At 39.7% G+C, this 15,251-nt stretch overlaps 1 protein-coding gene across 2 annotated transcripts in view; it reads right to left on the reverse strand.

Annotated features, from left to right (window-relative positions):
- The window catches only part of LOC145456179 (sulfite oxidase-like), a 116,185-nt gene that overhangs the window by 2,831 nt on the left and 98,103 nt on the right, over window positions 1-15,251 (reverse strand). The window contains exons 2-12 of one of the 2 annotated variants that reach the window (XM_080334246.1): window positions 9,393-9,452; window positions 8,635-8,702; window positions 8,442-8,510; window positions 7,494-7,602; window positions 7,227-7,344; window positions 6,760-6,890; window positions 4,116-4,309; window positions 3,186-3,377; window positions 2,397-2,585; window positions 1,604-1,790; window positions 254-412 (exon numbers count right to left, since the gene is read on the reverse strand). In XM_080334246.1, the coding sequence (XP_080190372.1) occupies window positions 254-412; window positions 1,604-1,790; window positions 2,397-2,585; window positions 3,186-3,377; window positions 4,116-4,309; window positions 6,760-6,890; window positions 7,227-7,344; window positions 7,494-7,602; window positions 8,442-8,510; window positions 8,635-8,702; window positions 9,393-9,401 (1,425 nt within the window). In that variant the 5' untranslated portion in view covers window positions 9,402-9,452. The remainder of the gene's footprint in view (window positions 1-253; window positions 413-1,603; window positions 1,791-2,396; window positions 2,586-3,185; window positions 3,378-4,115; window positions 4,310-6,759; window positions 6,891-7,226; window positions 7,345-7,493; window positions 7,603-8,441; window positions 8,511-8,634; window positions 8,703-9,392; window positions 9,453-15,251) is intronic. The other variant, XM_080334247.1, reaches the window with a different exon arrangement.

The raw sequence follows: 15,251 nt of genomic DNA on the forward strand, positions 1-15,251 counted from the left end.
ATAAATTCAAAACTATTTACAGCAAGAACTTCGCTTCTACTGGTTGACACTGAGCCAAATTTGGTGTGCAGCGTTTTTTTCAGCCGACCTGACAATTTTATCAGGTAGCCAGTGAAATCTGAAGTACGAAATAATCTTTACTGTAACATATTTGAACTTCCCACATTATTCATACTGTTGTGATGTCTTTATGATACTCAAATACGCGTGCACTCGTGCACTCAATTTTGACCAGCTATAAGACATCACCCACCCGCCACGACCTTCCGCCGTCTGACGTGACGTCGACCCTGATGATGTCCCGGCCGCCCCCGCTCCACGCGTACCCCGTGACGGGTATCGTGCGTTCCTCGGACGCCTCGATTTTCGAATTGTTTTTCGGCCACGTTATGGCAGACGTCACCGGCAGTTCCTGCGACAAATGTTTAGCTTCAAATCAACTTGAGAATAATATATTCATATTGAAATAAACCCAAGTCACAAGTCAATCTCACTTTTATAGTTTAGACTCGAGTCTAGTCGAGTCATTTTCAATTCACCACCGAGTCAAGTACGAGTCCAAGTCATCGAGCCAGGGTTGTAATGACTCGACTCGAGTATCGATTTTCTGATGACCCGACTTGACTCGAGACTCAGGCGACCAAGACCGACATTTAACTGTAATTTCGAAAAATAGTAAAGTAACCAAACTACTGGTATTTCGTCTATTGGTCTTGAAAATGCGACCAGAAACTGTTAAAAGTGAGAAAAATTACTATTACAAATGCGAACGGTTCGATATCACAGAATAGAGCTATAAAAAGTGGGTTAAACAAGAAATTTAACTGGAAACTGAGCAGTCAACATAATGACTTGGACTCGCACACGAGTCATAAGACCATGACTCGGACTCGACCCTCTGCTTGCTGACTTGGACTCGGACTTGACTAGGCGGCGAATTCAAAATGACTCAACTTGACTCGAGTCAAAACTATAAAAGTGAGATTGACTTGTGACTCGGAGCCTTGCGACTTGATTACAACCCTGCATCTAGCAGAGGGTCGAGTCCGAGTCATGGTATTATGACTCGAGTCCGAGCCATTGTGTTGACTGCTCAGTTTTCAGTTACAGTTTTGTTAAACCCACTTTTATAACTCTGTTAGATGATATCGAATGGTTCGCATTTATAATATACTAATTTTCCTCCCTTTTAGCAGCTTCTGGTCTCATTTTCAAGTACCAGTGCCAAGAGACGAAATCCCAATAGGGTGGTTGCTTCACTACTCTTCGTGATTACATTGAAATGTCAGCCATGGCCGCTTCAGTCTCGAGTCATATGACTTTGCGCGCAATGACTCGAGTGCAAGTCGAGTCATTTCCGTATTTAGAGAAAATGAGTCGAGTCATCATAAAATCGTGACTCGAGTCATTACAACCCTGATTTTCGGCTGACACTCGCCAGGGGTAATCGTCAGTAACTAGTAGAGAATTGAAAAAAACATTGCATATCAATGATCGTATCAGCAAATATGGCATCACATCACAGGCATCAAATTTCGAATAACAAACTTGGTTTGAAACAACCAAATAGTACATTGTTGCTTTAAAAATGCTTTCCACTCACTTGGATGGCCGGCTCTTTTGTGTAGTCCGCGGTTTCGTAACTCGTAGACGGGTTGAAATGTTTGTAATCTTTCTGCTGCCAATGTGAGTCGCTCTCCTTGCTGCTGGCCACGATGCGGTGGGTCCATTTCACGTTGCGAGCCCCGACAACCCCGGGCACGATGATCCTCACCGGGTAACCATGGTCCCTAAGTAGACACGGTCAGGTTTTCAGAGTAATACATTTTACATCCATTCGTTTATTAAGAACTCCACCATTTCAAAACGGCACAAGATTGCGATCAAATGAAAAGATCAAATGGAATACACAACACATACACAATGTTCTTCCTGATTCTCTAACAACCGCAGACGATTACGGTGCCCCTAACGAGTGTAAGCCGAAAATATTTGCACAGAAATTTTCTTTACTAAATTTACTGGAAACCCTATGTAATTGTTAAGGAATATAAAAAAAACGTTGCATCGCAAATTTTGCTCAATTCCATCCGGTAGAAGTTATTAATGTTCAAAATTTGGGATTCAAAAGTATAGTATTTATTGTAGGTAGTTTTAAGAATTTCCAGCAGCAAATACTACTTTTTCATATCCAAAACTGTAACAATTTCACTTTTATGGGTTGGAATTGTGCCAAATTCGCTGTGCAGCGTTTTTCTTTTAGCTAACCCAACAATTTTATCGAATAGCCAGTGAAATCTGAAGAAAAAAGTTATTTTTGAAAAACCCAGTTGCATGGCCATTGTATAATTTGTCTACAAAGAAAAGAAAAGCATTCCTGTTGATCTTCGTCTAACCTTGGAATATCTTCATCGTTCATCTTCAGAGCTACGATGACATCACTATCGCGGCTTAGAGCGTTCCGAGAGGGTATGGAGGCCCCGTAACAGGAGCCCGTGAGGTCGCAATCCAATCCGTCGAACTGAATGTGCCTCACGCTGGGGTGGTTCGGGTCCAACCCGGCAGAGAGCAGAACGTCCCGGAGTCTGAACCAGGTTTATAATATTACTTTGATCGGTTTGACTCGAGTCAAGTAATATAATTGGGCATTAATTCTTATCTAAATTCAGAAATTTTTCAATGTTCTCATTTTCTTTCAAAATTAATTATTGGCTATCTGGAAAATGTTACCGGATAACATACTGGTGCGAAACAAACCAAGGATGGTGTACAGACTTTTTCCATTCTCATACTTACAATGAATTCTGATTCGATATGATTTCTTCTGATTTCTTCTAATTAGGAATTTAATTTAATTTCGCGAATTCAGTAATTCTAATGCCAGTCTAATTCAGAAAGAAATGTAACTGCAATTGTAATTCTAATTGTAAAAATTTGAAAAATAGAAAACTATACCGTAATTCTAATTCTCATCTGATTAAAAAGACGTAGAAATACGGTAATTCGAATTGTAATTTAATTGAAAACAAACTAGTTATCAATATAATTCTAATGTAAGCTAATTTAGAAATATCTGTGCATACAGCGGCAATCCGAATTTTAATCTTATCTGGAAAAAGCTGTGTAGCTATAATTGTAATTATGATCTTAAGGAAAATCTGAAAATTCTCTAGATCTTTGCCTACCTGGGTCCACTCCATTTCGCAGTCCCGATCGCGCTGGCCCCCCAACTGAGCCCCTTGACGGGTTTGAACTCGCTCATTTCCTCCCTGCGGTTGCCCGCGCATTGGATCGTCGTGGTTACGGTGATCCACTTCAATCGTTTCAAATCTTCAAGCGAATATTTCACAGACTTCGGACCGATGACAATTTCAAGCCTGTGTTGGGAACAAGTCACCTCAGAGTCACAGCTCACAACGAGTCATTGAACATTTTGGTTAAGACGAGTCAGATCATTATTGCAAAGTGACTTGAGTCAAGTCAAGTCTGGTGAAAAAGTTGACTCGTTAACGACGTCACTCCCACTTCTACTAGAGTAGCAACTACTAGTGGACTGCGCCTGCAGGTATGGAACATATATGATATATTATCAAATATTATTGTTACACTTCTGAATAGTATATTCATATTGAAATGAAGCGCAATGACATGTCGGTGACGACATATTTTGTGATACGGTTGTTGATATACAAAGCCCTTTACAATTCTCTACTGGGGTTGTAACCAAGTCACAAAATTCCGAGTCAATCTCATTTTTATAATTTTGACGAGTCAAGTCGAGTCATTTTCAATTCATCACCGAGTCCAAGTCAGCTAGTAGAATGCCGAGTCCGAGTCGTAGCGTTTTGACCCGAGTCCGAGTCCAAGTCTAATCCACTGTTCAGTTTTCAGTTCCATCCGGTTAATGCCACTTTTTCGAATCTGCTCGAGTGATATAGAATGGCTCGCATTCATAATATAGTAATTTTCCTCGGTCTTAACAGTTTCTGACCCTATTTTCCAAGTATCAGGACTGATAGACGAAATAAAACCGTGACTTGGGTCCGACTCGAGTCGAGTCATTACAACCCTGTGATTACGGTACCCCGACGAGTGACGAGTCTCCCGACACTCACCTGTACTTTTCCGGGTCGACCTCCGGCACAGGCAAATGGTTCCTGACGTAAAACAACTCTTTCGGCGTGATAAACGACTCTGTGAGGACCTCCAGTGGGGGTTCCGCGTTGAAAGGTTTGGCGGAGTTGACGCGAAAGATCGGGAAACGGTATGGCTCGTTTGCAAAAGGATCGTTCATGTTTTTATGCGATTTCTGAAATAATAACAGACCGGACTAGTACTAAGCACCAATCTAGTCAGGTAACGATCAACCAACTACTGGTGTTTTGAGTAGCTCTAGTTGTAGTTCCAGACACTAGTGTGTAGTTCTAGTGAGAGTGAGTAGCTCTATTTCCAGTTGTTAGTTTTGAAAATTTGAGTAGTTCTAGTTGCAACTTTTCAAAGATGAGTAGTTCTAGTTCTAGATGCTAGTTTGTAAAAGTGAGTAGATCTAGTTCTATAGGCTAGTTTTGAAAACTGAGTAGTTGTAGTTCTAGACTAGTTTTGTTTAGGCATTTTGAGGAGCGAGTAGTTCTAGATCTAATTGCTAGTTTTGAAAAGCGAGTACCGCTAGTTCAGTGAGTTTTGAAAAGTGAGTAGAAACAGGCCTAGGAATAGGACGTTATCCATTTTTTTGTCCTTGACGTTTTTGTGGCATATACCGTACACCGACTCATGATATACATTCACACGATCTGCACACATGCATACCGTACCTTAAGTGTATAATGTAGCCTACCGCTGGACAAGGAAGGTGCGGACATAGCCTTGTAAAGCTTTCTAAGTCCTGCGCCACCCCTCCATGCAATCCCGGAATGGATCCACACACAGATACCCATTTTTTATGATCAGGTATGCATGATGTGCTTTTGCCGCTGAACAAGGAAGGTGCCGACATGGCCTCGCAAGGCTTTTCAAGTCTTGCACCCCCCCCCCCCTCCATACTATCCCGGTAATGCCGAGCGACAAGCAAGGTAGCCATTGATACCAGTTTTACTGATCAGGTCTATGGTCTGTCCCGGCAGGGTATTGAGCTCACGGCCTACCGATCAAGAAGCTGGACGCTAGACCGTTACGCTATCTTGTCAGCGCAGTTCTAGGTGCGTATTTTGAAAACCCATCAGTTTGCACAAGTGTGGTACAACTCATGGCACCGTGCCTGTTGTCTTTGTACGACTGTACGTGGTACGTCGAACTGCTATTCCCTCCACAACAGTCAACGACAGGTACGCTTGATAACCGAAAATATTTGCGTTGTTCTCTGTGTCAACAAGTCGTACCGCAATATTGGTTTTGATATCGACACACTGTTAGCATTACACTCGCTAGTTATTTAATTTGACATTGATCAACGGATGCGAAAACAGTACTTATGCCAGTTTACTTTGTACCTAAAAATAGACTCGTACATCTATTACATCATCTATTCAGACTTCTGAATTATGAACTGGTCGGCGGGATTGTTTGATATACTTATTCATTCAGCCGCTCCCGAGTTATATTGTTCCTGATAATGATCTATTGCAGAATCCTGCAATGAAGATGACAGATAAGTCGTCACAATGGAATCAGACTAGCTTTTGTCCATTTATTCAAATCTTGAGATCCGTTTTCAAACTTGTAGAAAACGAAGTTTTTTGTAAGATTTTCATTTTTTTCAGCCATTTCTTAATTACATCGTTTCAAAGTTAATCATGGTCATTATATGGTTGAGAGCTAATGAATACTTTACCTCAAGCTCATTCAATCACAGCTCCGAAAAATGAAACCACCTTTGAAGAAGGAGGAATGCAAATAGCAACTACCGATCCCTAAATCATGTATCATTAAGGAAAGAAAATGTGCTATTGATACAGCTGTGCTATCATGTAATGACAGACAATTTTAATTATCGTGTCGCGTCCTGCTCTAGTTTTGCTCCCATTTCATTCGTTAAAAAGCGAGTCACTGAAGTCAAGATCAATATTGATTTGTACAAGATCTGTGACTGAGCGATATCAACTACGGTCGGTTGCTACAAGTTCTTTTCAAGGTTATCGCTGGTTTATTAACATTCAACAAAAATCGCAATAACTTCCACTCCGGTGGTTATTTCTTTCTAATAACTTGCTCACGAAATATAAATTTTCGACGACAAGCAACGGCATATTGCATACTCTCGAACAAATATCCACGTGCAGGGTTGTAACCAAGGTTCCGAGTCACGGGCCAATCTCACTTTTATAGTTTTGACTCGAGTCAAATCGAGTCATTTTCAACTCGCCACCGAGTCATGTCCTAGCCAGGGAGCAAATGGTCGACTCTGAGTCATAGTGTGTAGACTTGAGTCCGAGTCCAAATTATAGAGTTCACTTTTCTTTACAGAGTTCAAGTCAAGTTTATCTCACCTTTTTGAAACTCTGATGATAATGTGATATCGAATATACTAATTTTTCTTACTCTTAACATGTTTATTCAAACATGTGTCGGCCCTGGTGCACGAGCCTTGATTCAAGTCTTATAGAATGTCTCGAGTACAAGTTGAGTCGATACACTAAGTGACTCGAGTCGAGTCATTTTCAATTTTTAAGAACTTAACTCGAGTCAACAAAAAAATTGCGACTCGAGTCATTACAACCCTGCCCACGCATAATGAACTTTCAAGAATACTAATTCACGTCTTACTTGATCCTTGTTACTCAAATTCCCAATACGATATTCCTCCAGTATATCCCAAACTTCTGGAGTCTGATGAACGGCATAAAGATTCCAAAACGGATCGATGGCACCGCCGGCAGCCAACATGATCTTATCGCCTTAAAATCAAAATTTATGAGACACAGAACGTGCACCAACATTCTCAATAAAATCAACAAATTAGAAAGAAGTACAACAAAAATTACTTTCATATTAAATCACATTTCATTTCCAGAAGCGTGAGAAAGGCAAATGTCTGTAACGAGCTTGGCCTGTTTCGCACTATACAGTACTCTCGTAGCATTCTCAGAAAACCCAGAAATTTTATTCGATTTAAAAGAGAACATAGAAACATTTCACAAATTAGATTAGAATTATATTACCGGCGATTTGCACTGATTAGTCTAATTAGAATACTATACTTATATAGTTGCTCGAGTCTGAACGAAACTAACCTCCAGGGTGCTGTTGAACAAAGTCCGTGATGTCATAAACTCCATCTTTGTACGAGACCCATATTCCTTTCTCTGGAGAGTTGTGCTCCGCAATTTGAGCTGCTGTGAATGTTTCAACCTTAACGCAGAAAGAATTTGTTAGAAACACACACAAATTAAAATGGATTCTTTGTTACATTGGCATGAGCTAGTGTCTATGAAATAAAGGCCTAACAGGTACCCTCGCGTCAGTCAGCAGAAGCATAGTCTAAAAATCAATGGACTTACATTTTTTGCCTCTACAAAATCGCACGAAGGCTGCCGCTTGTTCTGATAATATTTGTACAAACCGTACGTCCCAATCATAGCAATGACAGGCAGGGCACCCTTCCTTAAACTACAAATATGAGAATTAAAAATATCTTGAAAAAAACTATGGTTCACTGAACATTCATCAGTGATCTCAAGAATCGACAGATCAGAAACGACAAAAAACTCAAGTTACATAATGGTGTTACGATAGAGTTCTACAAATTATATATTCTCCCTCCGACAAGTTATATAACTTGTTACATCACAAAATATGACTTCGGGCTATGAAATAAAGTTTGGATAATATAAGAAGACAAGTTACATAGGTCAGCCGTCGTGTCTCCGAGAGGTTATCAGTAGTATCAAGTTGCCAGTGGACTATTATATAACGGATATATCGAGATGACACTCGATTGCATACGGCATATGAATAGTCTGAAGTATATGCAATAGGGTGGTTCAAAAATAACTTATTTTTTTCAAATCAAATCGTCTAGTTGATATAATTGAGATGTTGCCTGAGCAAATGCTGCACATCAAATTTAGCAGGAATGGATCTACGAGATCAGAAAATTTGGACATATCAGAATCTGATAGAAATAATTTCTTTTCTACAAATTTTACTGGCCATGCTATGTAATCGCTAGGTTGTCTAGGAAACGATGCAAAACAAATTTGGTTCAAATCATTATTAATAATAGAATCACACACCGTAAATACTATTTTCTCAAGTTTAAAATTTTTTACTACAATAGGCCAACCTTAGCTAGTGCAGGTTGAAATTGAGCCAAATTTACCATGCTTCATTTTTTAGACAACCTAACAATTACAACAAAATTAGGAAAAAATGAATAGGCCTACTGCTACTACTGATATATGATGCGTGTTAAAAATGCATGAAAAAAAAGAGTTAAAATATCTTACATCGACTCTCTGGTACTCTTTTTGCTTTTTTCATGTTTTTGGGATGTACTGAAAGAAGCTTGACTTGCCCTGCAGCACAGATTCTTGAGTTAATAGCAAATCAGAACAATCTCCACACTATTCCTCAGACAGATTATGAAGCTTTAATTCGAATGCCTATAAAATCGTATCCTTAAACAATCAATTTACCTACCTATATAAAATTTCTGGCACTCTATGTGTTCTTAAAGGTCTTTGCAAAACGGCAGATGCTCTAACAACCTGTGAAACAGAACGAACAAAATCACATTTCTATATCAGGTATTGCAGCATATTTTCACAAATTATCTAATTCTTAGTTCAGGCTACAATTGTTTTCTCAGCAGTCAGCAAGTGTGTGAAATCATAATGTGCAACATGCCAACTGTAGGCTACTAATCAGTCTTTGTGATTTGTACGTCTTATTGTATCGTGAACCTTCTCGCAATAGGACCTAGCCAAATAAATGGACCATTTGTCATAAATAGGCTACATTCAAATGTAACCTGCCAGTGCAAAAATATTGTGCCGAGCCCACATAATACATACATTCTGCTCCACTCAACATATCAGGCTAGATATGAATCACTTGAATCAGACATATTGTGACGGTCGAATCAAATTAGCTCATGTCCATTTTTTTCAAATTTTAAGATCATTTTTCAAATTGATAAAAAATCAAGTTTTTGTATAATTTTCCTTTTTTCGGCCATATTGATACGTTTCTGTTTATCGCATTGTTTCCATGTTGATCATGGCCAAGTTTTGATAGAAAGAAAATGAAGACTACATAAACTTAATAATCTTAAAATGTGTGAAATGGATATTGGCTACTTTCATTCTACAGCGACGACATATTATTCTTATGTGCGCAAATTTGTTGGAATGCACTCGCAATGGGCTGGGTAACCTGAAAAAGAAGAATTTTCGAACCTTTAACATGATTCAATAACAAACAGAAGTGTCTTCAGAAAGAAGAGTCTATCCTAAACCTGAACAATAAAATGTCAAGTTTATAAAAATGCAACTAAATCACAGAAATTAATAAACACACTAGTCATGGAATTAAAACATCGACCAGCTAGGCGTCTTGTCAAAAAACATCATGATTATCATTATTTTCAACTGTTCTTGCAGGTTACAACTAGAAAATTTTAAATCGCTATATTATTGACAGCACAAAAATGCTTGAAGGTCAATTCTACAACAGGCAGAGTAGAAAAATCTAAGTAATAAATTATGTCACTGTCGACGTCTTCATGTAGTGAAATACTAGAGTCAATATTTAGATTTGTCTGGCACCGTCTGAAATACAATACAAATATTTGCTGCTAGGTTAATTAGGAGCGTTGGTGATATGATTCAGTTTCCATGTGAGAAATTCACCGCAAGCTACTGGAATTGGTCGGACCCCATCTCAGTATTTATTTAGTTTTGTAACAGAAACAAGAATTAGCAAGAAATAAAAATATCAATTACCAATATATCACTGGCTATGTCAGTGGTTATACCGTTTCACTGGATTTTGTATATAGTTATACAATATACAAGCATATAAATATTTGAGTAGCTGTCCTACATAACATGCACTATCAGAGGCGGGAAAACTGCTGCCATCTGGCCTAATGCGGCCAAATGGAATAGTGAATTTCATTTCACTTAAAAGACAGTTCACTGAATTTTTGTATAGGAAATATTCGGGTTAAAAATACCACCTCAAGATTTAATTTTGGACGAAGAGGTATGCTACGTACAGTATACGATGCAGGCAAGGTCAGTCTGTCAAATATCAAGGCCCCTATCTATCTTAACTATATTTCAAGATGTTCTTGGACGGAACTTCAATATATAATTGAATACTCAAGTTATATTGAAATAAACTCATATTTTCGGCCGACACTCGCCAGGGGTAATCGTCAGCAACAAGCAGAGAATTGGTTAGACTATGTTCAAATTGTTTATTTAGGACCATTTCGCATCTTTCTCAAACACGTAAACGGCTTACTGTGCGTCATCACACTCGGGCAGCCTAACAACCTCCTAACCTACGTAGGTTAGTTACTGACAGCGTCAGGCCCTAGTAAATAACGCCTTGGTTGTTGAACAGAAAATATCCGGAAAATATCAAAACCATCGTCGGCTCTATCGTAAATTCGGCGATCATGTGCTTACAAACCTCTGTGTTACCAATCGTGTTTACCCAAATTTGTAAATACGCGACTACGCAAAATGCGAATATACTCGCATGCAGCCACGTCATAGAGGTTATTTCAACAAAAATACCACCAGAGTCGCGGCTCGAATTCGACACACGACGAATGGCTTCGCTAACACAAAGTCACTCAACTATGAAACCATGAAAATACGTTCGGACGACTTGTCATAGTTGAGTGACTTTGCGCTAACAGTACGCGGCGGTATTGTTGTTATTGTATTGCGGCTACCCCGACGCTAAAAACCGGAAACGGCGGAAAATGCGCCCTAAAACACGGACGCATGCCATCTGACGGAAACCGCGGAAATCTCAATTCCTAAACGCTGAAATCGCGAAACCAGGGGCAGGTGTGAGTCATTTTTGCTCACTCTTTACTTGATAGCAACTCTAAAACGTGGAAACAGTAGAAAATCGAAACTGTTCAACTTGAGAAAAATTGATTATTATTACTTCCAAATATGTACGGATGCCTTGCCTTGCCTCTGGCCTTGAAGACTTCAGCAGGCCTAATTTCGGGTCTCCCGGATGATACCATAATAAGGTATTAGTATTATACCTTCTATATATAGCAGTCTCTCTCTCTCCCTCTCTCTCTGTCTCCCTCTCTCTCCCCCCCCCCTCTCTCTCTCTCCCTCTCCCTCTCTCACTCCCTCTCTCTCTCTCTCTCTCTCCCTGCAAGTGTATCATGGCGCATGCATAGGACGGGATTTTGAGCGGCCCACAGACAGTTTCAGGTCTTACATGATAATGTGGCCCGAAGGTCCATACTGCATAGTGCATAGGCCTACATTTGGCGAGCAAACATTTTCGATGATGAACATTTAAACAAGACAAAGCTGCGTTCCTATCTAACTGCAGTCTTTACTAAAGGTTTCTACGTCCGACATGCAGCCATATAGTTGAAAGAACTTGTTAACAACCTCGATCGAGCCCAGATTCCTCATCGACTTCAACAGCTATTGAAGTACATTACGTTAATCAACTCATTAAATACCGATTCTCGTCTCTATGCTTTAAGCTTATTATAAAGTTGACATTAAATACGATTTATTTCTTCTGTAGGTGGATAAAGATGCGAATAATTATGTATCGATTTATATATCAGGCCCGCCAAATACTTCATTTTCCCATATCCGGCTCGCCGACTGCAAAAGTTCCCGCCCCTGAATAAGACTCCAGTCTGGACGCCGCAGCAGCAGCCACTGGTGCTGATTGTGCGAAACCCTGTCTACAACTTCGCCTTCGATTACCATCATCCAATCTACCGACGCTGTACGACCAAACCTGTTTATTATATCTGATGCTTTTATTCTGAGTCCGTTGATGTTCTCCGTTGATCAATAAAGTGCAGGGCAACGTAGCTACCGGCTCTCTGTTGCGGACCCTAGAGGGAGCGTGACGACGTCTCGCATTAGACAGCCGATCGCCGTACGACCATGAAACAACTGGTCTATGAGTTGAAGTCCACTACGTAACAGTCGTGTGTCCGCACCAGGGCTTACACCCAATGTCCATCATATTTGAAAAGAATATAAGATGGACCTGATGCCTGATCTGTTTTTAAATAATATTCAATATTATAATAAAACTCATTTTGCACTGGTGCCCGCCTACATACTATATTTGGTGCTTTGAGACCGACTATGGTTTAGCGCCCTGTTTGCTTGAATACTGTATCTTTCCTGCTAGCCACTCATAAATAACTCAAGGTATATATGTCTATATGAAACGCTGCTACTGCTATTTTGCCACAACATTTTCGTGAATTACCCTAATAGATTCAAAGTAGACCTACTTAATTACCTCTTGTCGTCATACTAACACTGTTTCCCTACCTCGCCCAGACTGATTTGCTGCCATCTTTTAAATTTTCTTTTTTTAATTATTTCAATTATTAACTAACATTTGTCACAGCCAGACTGTGTAATGCGGGTGTAACCAGACTAGTTGACCTCCAAGGTCGTATCAATCATTCCTATCTGATACCGAATATTATTGTGCAATGTGCATGGCGATGATGATTATATGTATACGCGACGCATGGGAAAACACTTCATTTTTCTTTGGATGATTCAATTGATCACAACAACGATGATGTCCAATTAGCATGTTGTTGAAGTGATTCATATGATACTCGCCGCACACCATGTTTGAACAGTATCTTGCTATAGTTGTTTTGTGTTATCTTTGCGATTCGTCATCGGTACATTTGAAAATTCAGTGAAGCTGGCGCGGCACGATTACCTTTTCTTTGTCACGTCATACGGTTGCTGATGTACAGCGTTCTGTCCAATTCTCAATTAGTTGCTGACGATTACCCCTGACGAGTGTCAGCAGAAAATATTAGGGTATATGTCAATGAATATAATATCAATTTCGTGACTTGAAATTATATCAGTGACTGGGTTCCTTGAAGCTTACGGTAACAAAGGAACGGGAATGGCTTTCCGTCAAGCCAACAGAGGTGGTCTAAGTGGTCATCGTTGCTACTCAAGTAGTGGAAGTAGAAGCTGCGACCTCCATGGCATTATCTGGCCCACTTCACGAGAAAGTCGAAAATGAAAGGTTTGAAAAGTAGTCGGGAAAGTCGTTTCAAAAAGTATGTTGGGTCAAAGGATCGCTTACTTTTAGCAGAGAAACGGAGATTGCGAGCGAGATAGTGTAAGGGTGAAGCATCCAGCATCTTGATTGGTAGGTCATGGATTAAATCCCCGGCCGAGTTAGACCAAATACTCGAAAACTGGTATCCGCGGCTATCTCGCTCGGCGCTCAGCATTCAGGGATAGCATGGACGAAAAAAATCATGGTGGTCCACACTAGATAACCTTACCTAAAAGGTTGAATCGCATCTCCATCGTCAAAGCATTTCGATGGTGCAGCCGAGAATAAGTCTGACTCTCTGTGTCCCTGGCTACTTTCAAAATCGCACAGGCATGTTCGCGAAAAACGCAAAATGACCAATGAATGTTCAAGCAGAGGTGGTCAGCACCGAAGTACTTCAATTTTTTTCGAAGTACTCAAGTAGATTTTGTCTCATACACTACTTACTAACTAACATTGTTTTGACTTTAGACCAGGGGTGGTCAACCTTTTTGTTATTCGCGACCGCATTTCGACTACTTATGCAACGTATGCGGCCGCATTCCAGGGCATAGTCGTAATGAACTAACTGGACGCCAAATACCGCATTTTACACTGTACATGACCATTTGTCCATTTCCGGCGAACTCCGGACTAATCGACTTGAACTTTTTCTCGGTACTTCGCATGATTCATTGTCACTAGATTTACTACATTCAGTATTTGAGCCCCCTTCTGAAAATCATAAATACATATTATTCACAGAATTGAGTCTAACTATATTCGCAATTAGGAGATAACGTGTCGTCCAACATGCGGCTTCGTTTGTGCACTCGCAGCGAGATCGTCGACAAAACATTTGCACAAAATGATAGAGGCATGTTCACTGATACCTTCGATTTTGCTATGTCTAAACGTCGAATAATCCTGTCCTTGCCAAATGAGCCCAGTAGTATACAGATGCGACCCCCAATGTATGTTAGCGACATATTTATTGATATAGCCTAATTCAGTCGTTATCTTGCAAAAAAATTTCGCGCTTGGCGCGACCAGGGCCTTTTTGCGCACTGAACAGTTGCATGACATATTGTTATCAATTTTAAAGCGTATTAATATAAGTCTTGTTTGCAATGTTACCTAATTCGGTTCGCTCCGATCGACGACTAAAAAAAGGTTATCAACATTCCAGTTGCCCGCGCAATGGTTCGTAAATCTCAGGTGTCCCTTTCGCCGAAAAAGTTGCCCACCCCTGATATAGATAAAATTAGACATTACTTGCAAATTACAACTCAGTTGCAGAGGGTAAGAAAATCGCAAGATGCGTTTTCGCGATGCAGTCAAAATTGATGCAATTTTTGGAATTATACCATGATACTGTGACAGAGAGCAAATGCATCGGCTGGTTTTGTAAAATTGTAAAAATGATGTAAATATGACCAAACGATGCTTCCCACCTGACAAAATAAAAAATATTTGTAGCGTAGCTTAGCTGTTTGGGTCGAACAAATGATTAAGAAAGACTGCAAGTCCCGATCCTTGAATACTGGATTAAGTACACGTAGACTAGACATAGGCTATGGTCTTTGGCTACTTAACTAAATTCAATTTATGACCAATGTCTATTAGTAATAAGAGTGTGTGTGCTTGTAATCAGGATAGTGTGTAATGACAAAATTAGTAAGTTCAATCTCTTTATTAGTTGCTGACTCATACACAAGAGCTAAACTTGGATTTTTTATCGACATTTTTATTATACAGGATTGGATATCTGCCATATTTGAATGATTCATACATTTCAGGATATTAGAGAGTCCATGTTATAAAAACTTGAAAAAGGAAGGATATTTAGCAAATCTTTCTTTCATGTTAATTGCATAGTGGATAATTCGAGCTGTGCCACAATGAAACAATTTAGCATGCCACCGTTAATCATATGTTTGCATATGTTTAATGGTTGTATGATAGTCATTCAACCGACAATGTGGCATATAATTTTC

The sequence above is a fragment of the Botryllus schlosseri genome, chromosome 14, assembly GCF_051294905.1.
Source record: "Botryllus schlosseri isolate E-star chromosome 14, Bs_hap1, whole genome shotgun sequence".
Lineage (NCBI taxonomy): Eukaryota > Metazoa > Chordata > Ascidiacea > Stolidobranchia > Styelidae > Botryllus > Botryllus schlosseri.